This window comes from Conger conger, chromosome 3 (genome assembly GCF_963514075.1).
Source record: "Conger conger chromosome 3, fConCon1.1, whole genome shotgun sequence".
Taxonomy (NCBI): domain Eukaryota; kingdom Metazoa; phylum Chordata; class Actinopteri; order Anguilliformes; family Congridae; genus Conger; species Conger conger.
The window spans coordinates 44531831-44546787 of record NC_083762.1 but is presented as its reverse complement, the minus strand read 5'-3'; the positions used below and the strand labels follow the sequence as shown (position 1 = coordinate 44546787).

Below are 14957 nucleotides of genomic sequence, written 5' to 3'. Positions count from 1 at the left end.
TTTAGCAATTAAGAACCTGGTGGCAGGAGATGAAAGGCTATCTTGGTCATTATTGCGGAGAGTGAATCAGTGTGAGGTCAACCACAATTACAATGAATCAGTGTTAGAGGTGCTGTAGGATGAAGGTCGTGCCATCATTCCAAATATGGAAATACAAATGTACATGTCATTTGTCCAGGTCATTCTTCAAATGTAGAGGAGCACTGAACAGTCGAGGTAAATATATTTCTTTCCGAAAGCAACATCCTGTAGTTTCACTTATTGGACTAATGTGGTTAACTCAGATGACACTTGATTTTGGAAAGCAAGTTTTAATAAATTAATACATCCATGCGCAAATCAAGTACAAAAATATTACAACCAAACCATGAACTAAACAGTGAATGTTGTAAATTTAAACAATGGAATTTTGAAGGCCATGGTTAATTCAGAGAAGCATAAAGAGAGCACACTGGGGTTCCTGGTTTCTGTTAGAAAGTTGCTTCAAAATTAATGAAAAAAGAAAAATCAATTGGTCAAATGTTTAAATCGCCGAGGCATTAATAAAAATACTGTATCCTATGTCACATCCTGGTACATAGTGTTTCACAAAAACAACGCGCCCATTTGGCAACAATGAGCTACATCCACAGGACAAAAGAGCATATTCACAACGCTGTACAACCTTAAAACACATGCTGGATTACTGCTAAAAGGCTATCCAAAATAAAGACGATCGGCCACGTTTGGTCCATCTCCAGTTTTACTGACCCCCGACAAAAATGGGGAGGCAGACATGCAAGACCTGGGTTCAAGGTACATAATCCACACCCATCATGGGGGGTAGAGGGCAGGTTTATTCAATAAAGGTCCACAGGAAGAGGAGCTATGGGGTGGCATTAAAAAAAAAACCTTCATATTGGAGTCTTTGCACCAACAAAAAACGTTATTGAGCTGCATTATAGGAAAATGCCGACCTCGTTCACCACTTTGTCAAACCAATCCCTTTCAGAAGAGAATGTCTTCGTTCTTTATGAGTGACTCGACGACCTGCCTCTGGTAGCGGATGTCGTTGAGCGCCGTCATTGCGTCCAGGTCTGGGGCACGCATCAGCGTGGGCCCGAAGACGATCCCCAGGTTCTCCGCATTCATCAGGTTGTCCTTCTCATTCTGGGTCACCCTGTGGGGAGGAGGTTATGTGTAAGCTTCAGGCGAGATCAAACGAAACCAACACAAGAGAAGCTTTTCTTTCAATCTTAGATCATTGGATTTTATATAGCGCTTTTCTAGATGCTCAGAAGTGCTTTAAAGTCAACCACCACCAATGTGCAGCACTCACTTGGGTGATTTTGTGCCAGAATGCTCACCGCACAACAGCTGAGGTGGATAGGGAGAGATGTTTTTGCCAATTGAATCAGGGGATGATTAGGTGGCAGGGTTGAAAGAGCCAGTTAGGGAATTTAGGCAGGAAACCGGGAAACCCCCTACTCTTTGCAAAGAGAGTCATGGGATTCTTAATGACTTAATGTCCTTAATGCGAGTCAGGACCTTGCTCTAATGTCTCATCCGGAAGATGACGTCTCCTACAGCACAAGGAGAAACTCTCCCAGGCCCGGCGATACCACAGGATGGGATTCCGGAAGGCGGGAGGTGCGAAACGCTGGATTCCATGCCAGCCCCAGTTAAGGCGGGGTTTCCGGAACATTCAGTGGATGAGTGGATATGGGAGCCTGTCACTCACCTCTTTAAGTGGGCCATGAGGTACCTCAGGGTTTCGCAGTGGGCGAGGGGCAGGAGCTTCAGAGCCTCGTGCAGGGCCTCCAGCCGCTCGTCCGGATCCGTGAGCTCTGAAACACAGCGAGTGTCCGTCAGACATGCCTCAGAGCGGGGTGGCCGCACCATCTCCATTAACAACCCCCTGTTCCAGCGGTCCTCACTCCTGGTTATTTATTTACTAACCTTTATTTTTACAGGGTAGGTTGACTGAGCCTGCATGCTCTTTTGCAGCTCATGTGGGCTCTCATGCAAAATGGGAGGGGGCTGGGAGAATATTCACGAAATTCAACTTTCACGCATCGTGCCACTGTCACTGTAAATTGTACCAAAAGTGTCACCAATGGTTTTGCTTACTCGTGTTTCCCAATACGCAACTCCACTGATGCACATACACAAACAAATGCGCACACTTACAGGAGAGGGAGACGCATTTGCTTTGCTCACTCACTTGCTGCCTCTATGAAGCGGGGGTAGGCATCGTATGTGATGACGGGAATGGGCAGATCCCTGAAGTAAAGTTTAAGTGCACCAGTGATGATATTGATATCTTCGTAAGCGTTTACAGAGATGTCCGCCTTCTCGCCGTCTGTGAGGATACAAAAGAAAAGGTTAGCCTCTCAGCACAGGACAGTGGCGAGAAATAGATTTGGAACAGCAAGTGATGACTGATGAGCGCACGGTGGATATAGGGGGGACAGGCAAGGAGGGTAAGGGGGGGTTCAGGAAGGACAGGATGTTGCCGTTTCCAGTAATGCCAGAGGGCCCTTGGGCTAGTTTTGACAGGGCAACGTATGGCCTAATTCTGTGGCAGTCTGCATGGTAACCTTGAAGAGGTGTGCAGAGTGGAGAGAGAGAGAGCAGCACATAATCAGTACAATACCTCTGCTCTCACACTCACACTCACACAATACACTGAAACACACGGCGCTGGACAGCTTTGAAACCGAATGGCTGTTTGCACATTGAGCGATCAGACAGATCACAGGTTTTGTGACAAGAGATTGGTTAGCTCCGTGGTGCTAATACTGGATGAGTCTAATGAAGCTGTGAAAATCGCTGTGGATGGGAAGCAATCCTCTTAAAGGCATGGATTAATCCTGTAATGTACAGTCCCCTTCTTAACCCCTTCTGTAGTTTCCTTTTTTAACACATGCCTGAAAATGTCATACCAAAAATAACTACTGGTTACAACTCTCCGATTTGACTATAGGCATCCTAGTCTCTTCGGAAAGGTAACGCTTGGGAGCTTGTTTTCACTTAATATAACTAATATTTAGAATTACTTGAAATACTGCTAAAACAATGTAACAGAAGCTAATACTAGCTTCAAAGCATATAACAAAGGATATTCAATCACAAATTGGACAATGATAATTCTACTGGACATTTGCAAAGTAAACATTCTATTGAGGTTTCTTCACATATTTCTAAAAACTACTATGTATTTTGCTCCCTGGTCCCTTGTCGGGATAAGGATTCTGACTTTACATTGGCATTGAGATAGAACTGTGAATAGTTTATAGAGATATCGTGTGACCAGATGAAAATTAAATTAAACCCACTCTGGCCCAAATATGGGCCGCTGTGATTTAAGGTGTTACTATCAAATGAATGAGCACTCCATTATGAATTACATAAATAGTTGTAACTGTTCATCACAAATTGACGAAAAGATGTTAAATATGTGTATGGGTCTTAGGCACAGACCACAGAGCTTTCACACAGTGCATACCATCAGGAACACATACCTCTGTCAAATGCCAGCTTGACATCTTCAATTAAATCACTGAATCCAGATATCCTGTAGAGCCCCTCTGACTTCAGACCTGAGAGACAGACATACAGTACAAAGACAATATTATCACCTGTAACTGAAAGAGTTTTTAATAGACATAAAACAAGTAATATTTACTCAGTAAAATCTTAAACACCAACAGCACCGTCTTTGTATAAAGAGAGGCACCCTTAACCGAAATGCACCTACAGCACAAGCTGGAATGAAGGGGGTGGCCGGTGCCATAAGAGCTGCGTGGAATACCAGGAACGGAAGCCGCCTTCTTTTCCATTCCCGCTCGTCTGGACCATTAACCGCCCCACCCTAAAGCACTCCGACGCAAAAGGCACTACAGCCTCCAGCCTCCCCGAAAGCACACCCAGCAGACAACCTAAAGAGCTTTCCTTCCCGGCAGCTGTATCTGGGGGACACAGATCGCAACCACCAACGGCGTTAAATCTGTCCATGTGAGGAGCGTGGGGGAAAATAAAAGCTCTATGCAAATCGATAGAACGTGTGACACTAATGGTTCTCTAACTACAACAGGAATGGACCCAGACGGTATGGATTTCCAGCGCTGAGTGTGTCCCCAGGTAGCTGCTGGCCTGTCTGACGGCCACAGGCTAACGGGGCACGCGTCCGCCTCCCGCTCACCTCTGGACTCGATCTCCCGGATGCACATGTCCACCACCATGGGCCGCTTGGCGTTGTGGGCCTTCACCAGGGTGGTGAGGTCGCAGCTGTACACCTTCTTCACGTGCTTCAGGTCGGGCTTGCAGTCGTTGGGGACCATCTTGGAGCACTGCTTGTGCACATTCAGCCCGCAGTCTGCAGGAGAAAGAGAGAGGGGAAACTCACAATCCCATGTCCTCACACAAACATGAGTGCCAGCACTGGGCTGCAGGTCCACTCATGGCTGCAGTTAAAGGGTTATCCTAGTGAATTTGTTTCGGAATTATAAACAAATTGAAATACCGACATGGAAAAGATATTTATTATTAAGCGAGGTGAGTGCAGCTGGGCTGGAAAAGAAATCTCACTGCCTACAGGTCCATTGAGACCGCTAATGGCTGTATTGATTGTTCTTTGTAAGCTGCGGAGATGGTGCGCCTCTTTGGTCAATCTTTGCCCTCTGGGTGGCATTGCGCATGACAGTGCTCATTGGCGGTGAGTGACATCACTTCCTGGTGGGCTGCCAGGGCTGCTGCTGTAACCTTGAAGAGGTGTGCAGAGTGGAGAGAGAGAGCAGCACATAATCACCACCGTTCTGTCACTGAAACCCCGGCTGTCTCGTTTACTCACTGCTCAACTGCTGTATGAGGCCACCAAACGACTAAGTCAACATTTGCCCTTCACCACAAACACTCTCGTATTCAGAGCAATAGCCACTGAAGTGTGTCAGATAAGCGGTTGTTTAGGGAGCCATGTTTTTGTGTGCTCACATTAATCCAGTGGGCAGAGAACAAAGGATGGGCTAAACAGGAATTAGGACACCACACATTTAGAATAGGGGAGGACGTACCACATAGCCTGCTTGTGACTTTATGCAAGGGAAAGGTAAAACAAATTGCAATTCGCAATTTATCAATTTAGCATCAATTAATTAATTAAACTGTTGGTACTACAAATGTAGAGCATTCATTCAAAGAAACTGAAAGCTTTAACTGACTTTCATCAGGCAGCTATGTGATTTGTTACCAAAAGTTAATGTGCGAGCAAACTATCATTGGTAAGGAATTTTTCCGTAGTTGGTGGCTGAGAAAGAGGAACTACAGAGAGAGCTGTGTTCGAGAGAGACTGGGAAGAGAGAGAGCTGAAAAGCAAGAGAGCTTAAAAATGACAGGGTTTTATTTATTTTGCCTTATTATTTTAGTTTATTATTTTTATTTTTTGTGATGGCCGATGATCTTTTGTTTATTTGTAGACTCGCTCTCCCTTCCCTGATCCACATAAATCAAACGGCAGTGCAATCCGGAATTTCCAAATCTCCCTGTGTCCAGCTTGCCCATCCTCTCAGGGGTGTGTCACGGCATGTGACACCATCAAACACGCCTTTACATGAAAAGCGCCAAGAGATTTGACCGGATCTTGTGACTGAGGCAAGCCTTATGAATGATATAAACCGTATCACACTGGTTTGGTTTTATTGGACAATGGATGAGGACAGCTGTAAGGGATAGGTACCCGTGAGACCTAGCAGGACTGGGATGTGCTTATAGATTAATTTATTCATTTGACTCTATACTCCACAATTGGAGATTCGTAATAAAAAAATCACATGTAGTTAAACTGCATTGTCAGACTGTAATACATGTTTTAATACATTTTGGTTTCACCTGGTAGAAATTACATCAGTGTTTATACAGTGTCCCCCATTTGAGGGCACAATAATGACTGCTTTAAATTTCCGATTCATGGACGTAGGATAAGTCTCTACACACTTAATCTTGCTACTACCATCAGCAGTTATATCATCAATGAAGATAAGTGAGCCAGTGCCCTCGGCCAGACATGCCCAGGCCATAACAACCAATCAGCATGTTTCACAGATGAGGAGGCATGCTTTGTATCTTGGGCAGTCCGTTCTCTCCTGGTGGTGACATTTATATATTTTTTTCATACATTTTAAATGCGACAGATATAACAAATACAGATCAAAACCCAGTCTCGAAGTGGCTATCATTAATAATAGACTACCATATTCCTTTCAACTGCAGTTTCAATAAAATCAATATTTAATTTTAATAACTAATTCAGCTATTCTGCTGTGCTGAGCTTTTCAAATGCAGGCGTGTTCATTTTTAAAGAGCCCTTTCACCTTTATCGATTGTTAAGAAACTCACTTATTTATAAATAAAAATAAATGAAGCGGGCTATAGGCCCCATCCCCCACGTTGGTCTCATCTTGCATGTTAATGAGCGGGGCTTTGTTGGTTTGGGGGGGACCGTGGCCTCAGAGCAGCTGGCTCTGAGTGGGGTTCACCTTGAACAGAGAGCGCTCCGGCGGCCACAGGCAGATGCAAGGGGACCCCTCGTCCCCACCAAGAGAGCGGCTCAAAAATGCTTGGAGAACAATGACTCCAGGACGGGCAAACGAGTGGCAGGCCAGCACACTCCATTCTCCTCCAAATCCACACACTGCACACAATGGCGCCCTGCCACCGATTCAGCTGCTGCAGGCTACGCAAGGCCTATTTTTCCGAGCACTAAGAAGAATGTGCCAGACACGAACACACATGCAAGCACACACACACACACACACACACACACACACACACACACACACACACACACACACACAAGAATCAAACAATCTTGTGATGAGACAAAGAATGCTGCTAAAAAATGTATTACCCACATAACTAATACACAATAAATCTTATTAACCAATAAAGGTAAATGAATAACAATTTGCAATGACTCTCCCCCTTTGCTGGTTTCTTCTTTTTTTTTTTAAAGAAAAAATTCAAAGGAATTCATAATTCCTTTATATATATTCACCGATAGAGAAATTAAATTACCTTCAAAGATATTAACCTTTCAAATGCTGGAGACCGCTCCGGTAGCTAGAATATTCCATATTAAATATTGCCTTTAATAAAATGCTGTTGTGTACCTAAAAGCTCAGCATTTTACACTGTAAGCAAGTGACCTTGAGTCCAGTCCTGAGGGAGGTGGTGGGGGCGTTATTGCAGAGGGCCGGTTCATTGTGACCTCCGCTCCACTCTCAGGGCTGGAACAACACACTCAGCCCAAGCCTTGGTGCGCTGTTCTGGCATTTCGCACAGTTCGACATGATGCAGTGCAGTATGGGATGCTCCCAGCTCTCATCACCTGCCGTAACCTTCACCGTTCCGCTGTGGCTTGGTCACGATGTGCCACACTCAGCCAAATGCACTCCATCCATTAACTAACTAATCAATTGATTTAACGTTTTACTGACCGGGGTAGCCACCAAGCGGCCTGAGTACGTGACCGGAATGAACTGTGAGGGGTGGGGCTGGGCTCCAGGTTTCGGCTGCTGAATTTTAACATTGTGTGAAAAGGAGTGAGCTTATTAAAGAGATAGGCTCGCTTTGTTTCTTTTTGTGGGACCCAATTAGGGATGGGTATGGAGAACCAGTATGTAAATAGTAAATGGGTGTGAGCATCACAAAAATGGCTAAAATTAAGTGGTTTTGCTTTCGTTTGCAATGATGATAGTCACAAATGTAAAACTATACATTTCCTTTACACGTCGAGGGATATCTGTGTAAAACCAATTATATTTTAGTCACAGTTATTGACTGCAGAATGATGTGGTATAATAAACAAGAATTCCTCTAGTTTATTTCAGTGAGCAGCGTTTTTCCAGCTGAAAGACCTCTGGGCTATTTTTAGCTTTTTTTGCTATGACGGAATTCAAATATTTGGTTGTGAAATGTTTGTATGTACTGTATGCATCAGCGCTATTGTCCAATGTGTCACACTAGTAGCAGAGGAGACAAGGCAGGGGGTGCTTATTAACTGGCCAAACTACGTGACAATGTAGTCATGTTCCTCGAACCATTCCCAAACTATTTGTGCAGTGTGGCAAGGCACATTACCCTGCTGAAAGAGGCCACTGCCGTCATGGAATACCGTTGCCATGTACCTGCTCCACAACAATGTTTAGGTACGTGGCATGTCTCAAATTGACTACATGAATGCCAGGACCCAGGGTTTCCCAGCAGAACATTGCCCAGAGCATCACACTCCCTCCACCGGCTTGTCTTCTTCCCACAGTGCACAGAGCCAACACTGATGATCAAATAGGCCCTGGTCCTTATCTTTGTTATGCAGGTAGCAGTTGAAATTGTACTTCCCTCTAGGGTCTTTCAGCGCACTTATCCCTGGTTATGGGTATGCACTTTGCACTTTGTTGTACGTCTCTCTGGATAAGAACATCTGCCAAATGCCACAAATGTAATATAATGTAAAATCTCTTCCCCAGTTAAAAGGCGAACACGTATCTTGCCATCCATATGATGTAACAGAAAAACGTAGACTCATTGGACCAGGCAACCTTCTTCCGTTGCTCCAAGGCACAGTTCCACTCTGGCACTCGGTCTGACTGGTCTGAGGCTATGCAGCCCCATACGCAGCAGGGTGCAGTCCATAACCATCATTAAAGTTTTCAGCAACTTGTGCCACAGTAGCCCTTCTGTTAGTTTGGACCAGACAGGATAGCCTTCTTTGCCCTCGCACATCGATGTCCCTCCTCAGACCACTGGCGGTAGGTACTCAGCATTGCTGAACGGGAGCAACCAACAAGTCTTGCCATCTTTGACTGACAAATCCATTTTGGAAACGTGGCTTGTTAAAGTATGTGTGTCTGAAATTTGTCTTCAAAGTTTTGTGAGCATTTGCCACAGATTCTCACCTGGTGAGAAGTGACCTAGGTGTAAGAACTGGCCCATCAGTCATTGCTGTGAAGAGGTTTGAGTAGTTGGGGGCAGGACAATAGGTCTGAGGGCGTCAACAAACTGCACAATGTATGCATGAGGTTTAGGTGGGAGGTTTAAGAGTTATAGGTTAATGAGGTGTAATAATATAAATGTCCAGCATTATAGCGTCAATGTCTGCACCCCTATAATAAATATTATGAACTCATGCTGTAAAACTATTTTCTAATAAAGTACACAACTGAATACAGTGTTTTCCCCAGGATTTTCCCCCAGCAGCGGCACACAGGTTTCAAGATACAAATGCAGTGCACCTCATTGTTGTAGGCATGCACAAACAGCTGACTCTTGTAATTTTACTCCACCTGATTCTCTGAACATTATTACAGCTCATTCACAGAAGTTCACGGTAGCACCTTGTTCGCGTTTATGATAAAGACATAATGTATGTAACGGTATGTAACAGTTGGAGTAGCGAACAATACCACAAGAGAGTCCCATAACGCTCACGGAAACAAATAACACTGAAGATGTTGCCTCTTAAAAGCTAAAGTAAAAGAGCGCAAAGAATATCGATAAGTATCAAAATCGATGAGCCGCATCCATATGGGTATTGATAATTGCTAAATACCCATCCCTAGGCCCGACTGCATGCTGCAGGGGGCGCTCTTCAATGACATCTTCATAAACACACTGCCACCGCCTCCATTCCTGGCAGCGCCCCAGATAAACATCTCACAGAATGGGGGGAGGAGGGCTACATTTTAGAAATGCAAATTTGCATATCAAATAAGATGGCTGCCCTAGTTTCTGGTATCCATGTCAAAGACTGAGGAAGCCAGGAAGGAACATCTTAACATATTCCACCTCCCTAATATGCTCTGTTATGTGCCACATCGGCCGCTTTCCAAAGCAAAAATAAATGATTCATTACCCTGTGTCCACAAACAAAGGTGACGAATGCTCTTGTTCCATAAATAATGCATGAAATACGCACATCCAACTGCATTATAGCAGTAATCTGTACAGAGCCCCAGAGTCTTTGTTGTACAGAAAATATTTGCAATTCATATTCTACATGTTTGACATATGGCCTTTTTTTTTTTTTGTACAAATGTCTTGAAATGTGACGGCTGTGTCATTGTTTAACCGAATAGATTCTGTTAGAAACCTGCAACCGATTGTAGCAGCCCTACCACTGATTTCATTTTAAAAAAGAAGTCCAATTCCACACCGGTTAGATAATTTCCCTGATCTGTAGCTGGATTATTTATAACACAGGATTATTTACGCCTACACCGTGCATTGTTTTTCAAAGCAAGAACAAGAGTGTATACTGTACATTTACTATAAATGGACTTGACAAACACACATTGTTAATCCCCATTCAATTCACAGTCCCATAATCTTTGTGTCAAAGGCTGGGTGGGTGTACCTACAGGTGTCAGTAAATGTGTAGACCTGCAGGTGTGGGTAAATGTGTAGACCTGCAGCTGTTGTTAAATGGGCAGACCTGCAGGTGACAGTAAATGGGTAAACCTGCAGGTGTCAGTAAATTGGCAGACTGGACGCTGTCAGTAAATGGGCATACCTGCAGATGTCAGTAAATGTGTAGACCTGCAGGTGTCAGTAAATATGTAGATCTGCATGGGTAGACCTTCAGGTCTGGGTAAATGGGAATACCTGCAGATGTCAGTAAATGGGTGTACCAGCAGATGTCAGTAAATGGGCGTACCTGCAGGTGTCAGTTAATGTGTAGACCTGCAGGAGTAGGTCAATGGGTAGACCTGCAGGTGTCAGTAAATGGGTAGACCTGAAGGTGTCAGTAAATGGGCAGATCTGCATGGGCAGACCTGCAGGAGTGGGTAAACCAGCGTACCTGCAGATGTCAGTAAACATGTAGACCTGCAAGTGTCAGTAAACATGTAGACCTGCAAGTGTCAGTAAACATGTAGACCTGCAGCTGTCAGTAAATGTGTAGACCTGCAGGTGTCAGTAAATGTGTAGACCTGCAGGTGTGGGTAAATGTGTAGACCTGCAGGTGTGGGTAAATGTGTAGACCTGCAGGTGTGGGTAAATGTGTAGACCTGCAGGTGTGGGTAAATGTGTAGACCTGCAGGTGACAGTAAATGGGTAGACCTGCAGATGTCAGTAAATGGGTAGACCTGCAGGTGTGGGTAAATGTGTAGACCTGGAGGTGACAGTAAATGGGTAGACCTGTAGATGTCAGCAAATGGGTGTACCAGCAGATGTCAGTAAATGGGCGTACCTGCAGATGTCAGTAAATGTGTAGACCTGCAGGTGTCAGTAAATATGTAGATCTGCATGGGTAGACCTTCAGGTGTGGGCAAATGGGAATACCTGCAGATGTCAGTAAATGGGTGTATCAGCAGATGTCAGTAAATGGGCATACCTGCAGGTGTCAGTAAATGTGTAGACCTGCAGGTGTCAGTAAATGTGTAGACCTGCAGGAGTAGGTAAATGGGTAGACCTGAAGGTGTCAGTAAATGGGCAGATCTGCATGGGCAGACCTGCAGGTTTGGGTAAACCGGCGTACCTGCAGATGTCAGTAAACATGTAGACTTGCAGGTGTCAGTAAACATGTAGACCTGCAGGTGTCCGTAAACATGTAGACCTGCAGGTGTCCGTAAACATGTAGACCTGCAGGTGTCAGTAAACGTGTAGACCTGCAGGTGTCAGTAAATGGGTAGACCTGCAGGTGTCAGTAAATGGGTAGACCTGCAGGTGTCAGTAAACGTGTAGACCTGCAGGTGTGGGTAAACGTGTAGACCTACAGGTGTGGGTAAATGTGTGGACCTGCATGTGTCAGTAAACCGGCGTACCTGCAGATGTGAGTAAACGTGTAGACCTGCAGGTGTCAGTAAACGTGTAGACCTGCAGGTGTCAGTAAATATGTAGATTTGCAGGTGTCAGTAAACATGTAGATTTGCAGGTGTCAGTAAACATGTAGACCTGCAGGTGTCAGTAAATGTGTAGACCTGTAGGTGTGGGTAAATGGGTAGAGCTGCAGGTGTGGGTAAATGGGCAGACCAGCAGGTGTGGGTAAATGGGTAGAACTGCAGGTGTGTCAGAAGATGAGTATCTGTGTGGTGGAGAAATGTGCATCACAGATGTCTGCATAGCATTCCAGGTCATAGTGATGCATCAAACCTACGCCATCACATTATGTGCACTACGACTTTTCCATAAATGCTCATATTGACGTTCTTGTCCTCACTTGCCTGTCGGTTAAGGAAGTTATGATTGCACACTGCATAGCTAGCGCTATATAACGGTTATCCACCTAGCCAGTTAACGTTGTTGGTTGCATAGTGCCTACTGTAATTCACAAATTCACTTACCAAACCACTTCCATAGGTTTAATTCACAGGTGACACATATTTCTCCACAATGCCTGCTGATGCCATAGTGAATGGGTGAGCACATAGGGGCTAGGTTTACCTGCACATTTGACTCCCTGAGCAATCAGCCCCCACATGAAGTTGGCACAGTATTCACACCAGTGAGGCCCCCGGAAAGTGTGCACCTGTGGGAGACACAGGACCCAAGAGTCAGCAGGGCCAGTACTGGGGCCCAACACCCATCCCCTTCAGACATACACAAACAGCTTAAGTCTATTGTTTTCGACAGTTCATTCAGAATATTGCAGAAGTTGTATCTCTATATGTACGATACTTTTAATTTCTGTGGAAAGTCTTTTTTATTGTAATAACTAATAAAAGTTAGGCATTGTCATAAAGGTCAGGCAAGGCTGTGTACAATCATTGTCAGTGCAACAGAGTATTAAAAAAAATACAGCAATACATTAGTGCTTTCATTTAGAGGAACCACCCTCCACAAATCTCCCAGCATGCAAAAACCCTGGCTTGACTCTATAAAGAGCCGAATGTTTGGGATTATCCCTGTGTTGATAGGATGATTCAGAGCACAGTCAAATCTGACTGAACGTCTAATCCACTCAAACAATTACGGAGGAAGGGCGTGCGAACAACAGGTGCTGCAGATCGGGGGAAGCTGGAAGCTGAGGGGGCGAGTTGTCATGGAAATCAGCATAGGCAACATGATCTTGCTTTCCCGCAGAGAGCGCCTAGCTTCGCCAGGTAACAGCAAAGCCAATCAGGAGTTCCTTCTCTCCCTCACTCCCTCCCTCTCTAGGGACGGGCAAATCTGACTTCCGCAGACTCCACAAGCAAACCATTTATCCTCGCCCAGTTTAGCCATTTAGCTAAACCCTTTCATGTGCCAAGAGCAGCTTTGGACCTGCTCTGAGCAAACGCAGCATCAGGGGATTAGGCTAATAATGGGCCGTGGTGGCACAGAAAGCCAACATCAGGGTTATAAACTGTCCAAAACATCCCTGCTGAAAACACCAAGGCAAACCCTAAAAAGAAGCAAGCAAGTCCGCAAGTGCACCACAAAGGTACCGTCTGGTCCAGTAGGCCACATTAGGGAATATTTACTGTGAACTGAGCTGAAATTAACTTTACAGAATGAGCGAACACATTCTGTACACATTATCATTTAATGGGCAATTCCCATATGGGTTATAAAAGCATATGTCTCTTATGTAGCTGTGCTGGACTTCACCACTGAAATATCCTGCAGTTGTAATATTGGTAACTATAGAATTGCCCTAATGCCATTGAGCTCGATAGCATTTCTTGCCTGAATGCTTTCACAGTAAACACAGCGTGGTTCCCTCAAATGCACTTTGTGCTCTGAACCTGGGGCTTTTTTTCTTTTTTTCTTTTCAGGACAATGTTGGATTTAGGTCAGAGCCTTAAAGTGGAGGAGCTGTGTGTAAATCAGATGGGATCTCGAGAAGGCGCACGTCTCCCAAAACGGGGCGGCGGTGGCTCAGCTGAGAGAAGACAAACAGAGGTACACTCCTCCGCGTACCCCATCCCACCCCCCCTCCTGTAGCCTAATCTCCCCCATCTGCTGTCCCAAAAGAACAGCGGCACCCCACACCCCTTCCCAAAGACCCTCTTTTGAAAAAGGCTCGCACAACACAACTGCCCACCCCCAGCCGTTGACGTCACTGTAGATAAACATCTCAACTTCCTACACAATAACATACTGCAGCGAAACAGACCGTATACAATCCCAATTGCTCTCAGCGTATTACTTCCCATGTGAACAGAGATGTGACAACAAAAACATCTTTACTGACTGCAAGAGAGTAAATAGCCATTTTTGAAGCATTTTTGCATTTCATGCAGGGTCTTAAGAAGTGTTTTCAGTCTTGTACTAAGACATAAGATCTTTTTAGAAAACATTAGCTTGCTTTAATTTACCGTTTGCTTGACAAGTGAAATTCTTACCCCATTGGCAAATCTTGAAACGAGTCAAACCTTTTCAACTCATTGGCATGTTTATTGTACAATTTAGCAAGGAAGTAATAAGAAATAAGAGTTTAAGTCTAAATATAAGACTAAGGTACTAGTTAAGACTGACTTATTTTCAGTTCTGTTTTGCAGCGTTTGGCGGGACCTTACCTTGAAGTTGTGGACTTTCTCGTATTTGGGCGTCCGGTCGTTCTCCTTCAGCGTGGCTCGGCGGACCAGCGAGGTGAGCTGTGAATAAGCGAACAGTTTCAGCGGTTGCCAGATCGTGGCGGGGGGCTTCTGCGGCCCCATCCTCACCCCCAGCGCAGCCGCCAAGATGTCCTGCTGGCCGCTGTCCTGCCTGGGCTTGTGGACGAGGGACCGGTCCCCCTTCCTGCCCTCGTGCGACTCCCTGGACGGCATGAGGATGCCCGGGAACTTTATGCAGCGGCAGAGGAACGCAGAGAAAAGCGGCGTGCAGGCGAGGAATCCTTTTGAAGGCTGACCCTAAAGCCCAGTCGTACGGTACTCAGTCCCAGCCTAAACTATGCACTGCTTCTCACATGGAGCCCCGAATAGCTGCCTGTCGCCTAAAGAGGATACGGGGACCCCCCCCCAAAAAAACAACGGCGAGGTTCAGGCGATCTGGCTGACAGG

At 45.2% G+C, this 14957-nt stretch overlaps 1 protein-coding gene across 3 annotated transcripts in view; it reads right to left on the bottom strand.

Moving 5' to 3' along the window:
- Positions 1-295: 295 nt before the first annotated feature.
- The window catches only part of chn1 (chimerin 1), a 79859-nt gene continuing 65197 nt past the window's right edge, over positions 296-14957 (bottom strand). For all 3 annotated transcript variants that reach the window (XM_061235745.1, XM_061235744.1, XM_061235746.1), the window contains exons 8-14: positions 14472-14549; positions 12415-12499; positions 4184-4357; positions 3504-3581; positions 2204-2341; positions 1721-1826; positions 296-1159 (exon numbers count right to left, since the gene is read on the bottom strand). In XM_061235745.1, coding sequence (XP_061091729.1) covers positions 988-1159; positions 1721-1826; positions 2204-2341; positions 3504-3581; positions 4184-4357; positions 12415-12499; positions 14472-14549 — 831 coding nt within the window. In that variant the 3' untranslated portion in view covers positions 296-987. The remainder of the gene's footprint in view (positions 1160-1720; positions 1827-2203; positions 2342-3503; positions 3582-4183; positions 4358-12414; positions 12500-14471; positions 14550-14957) is intronic.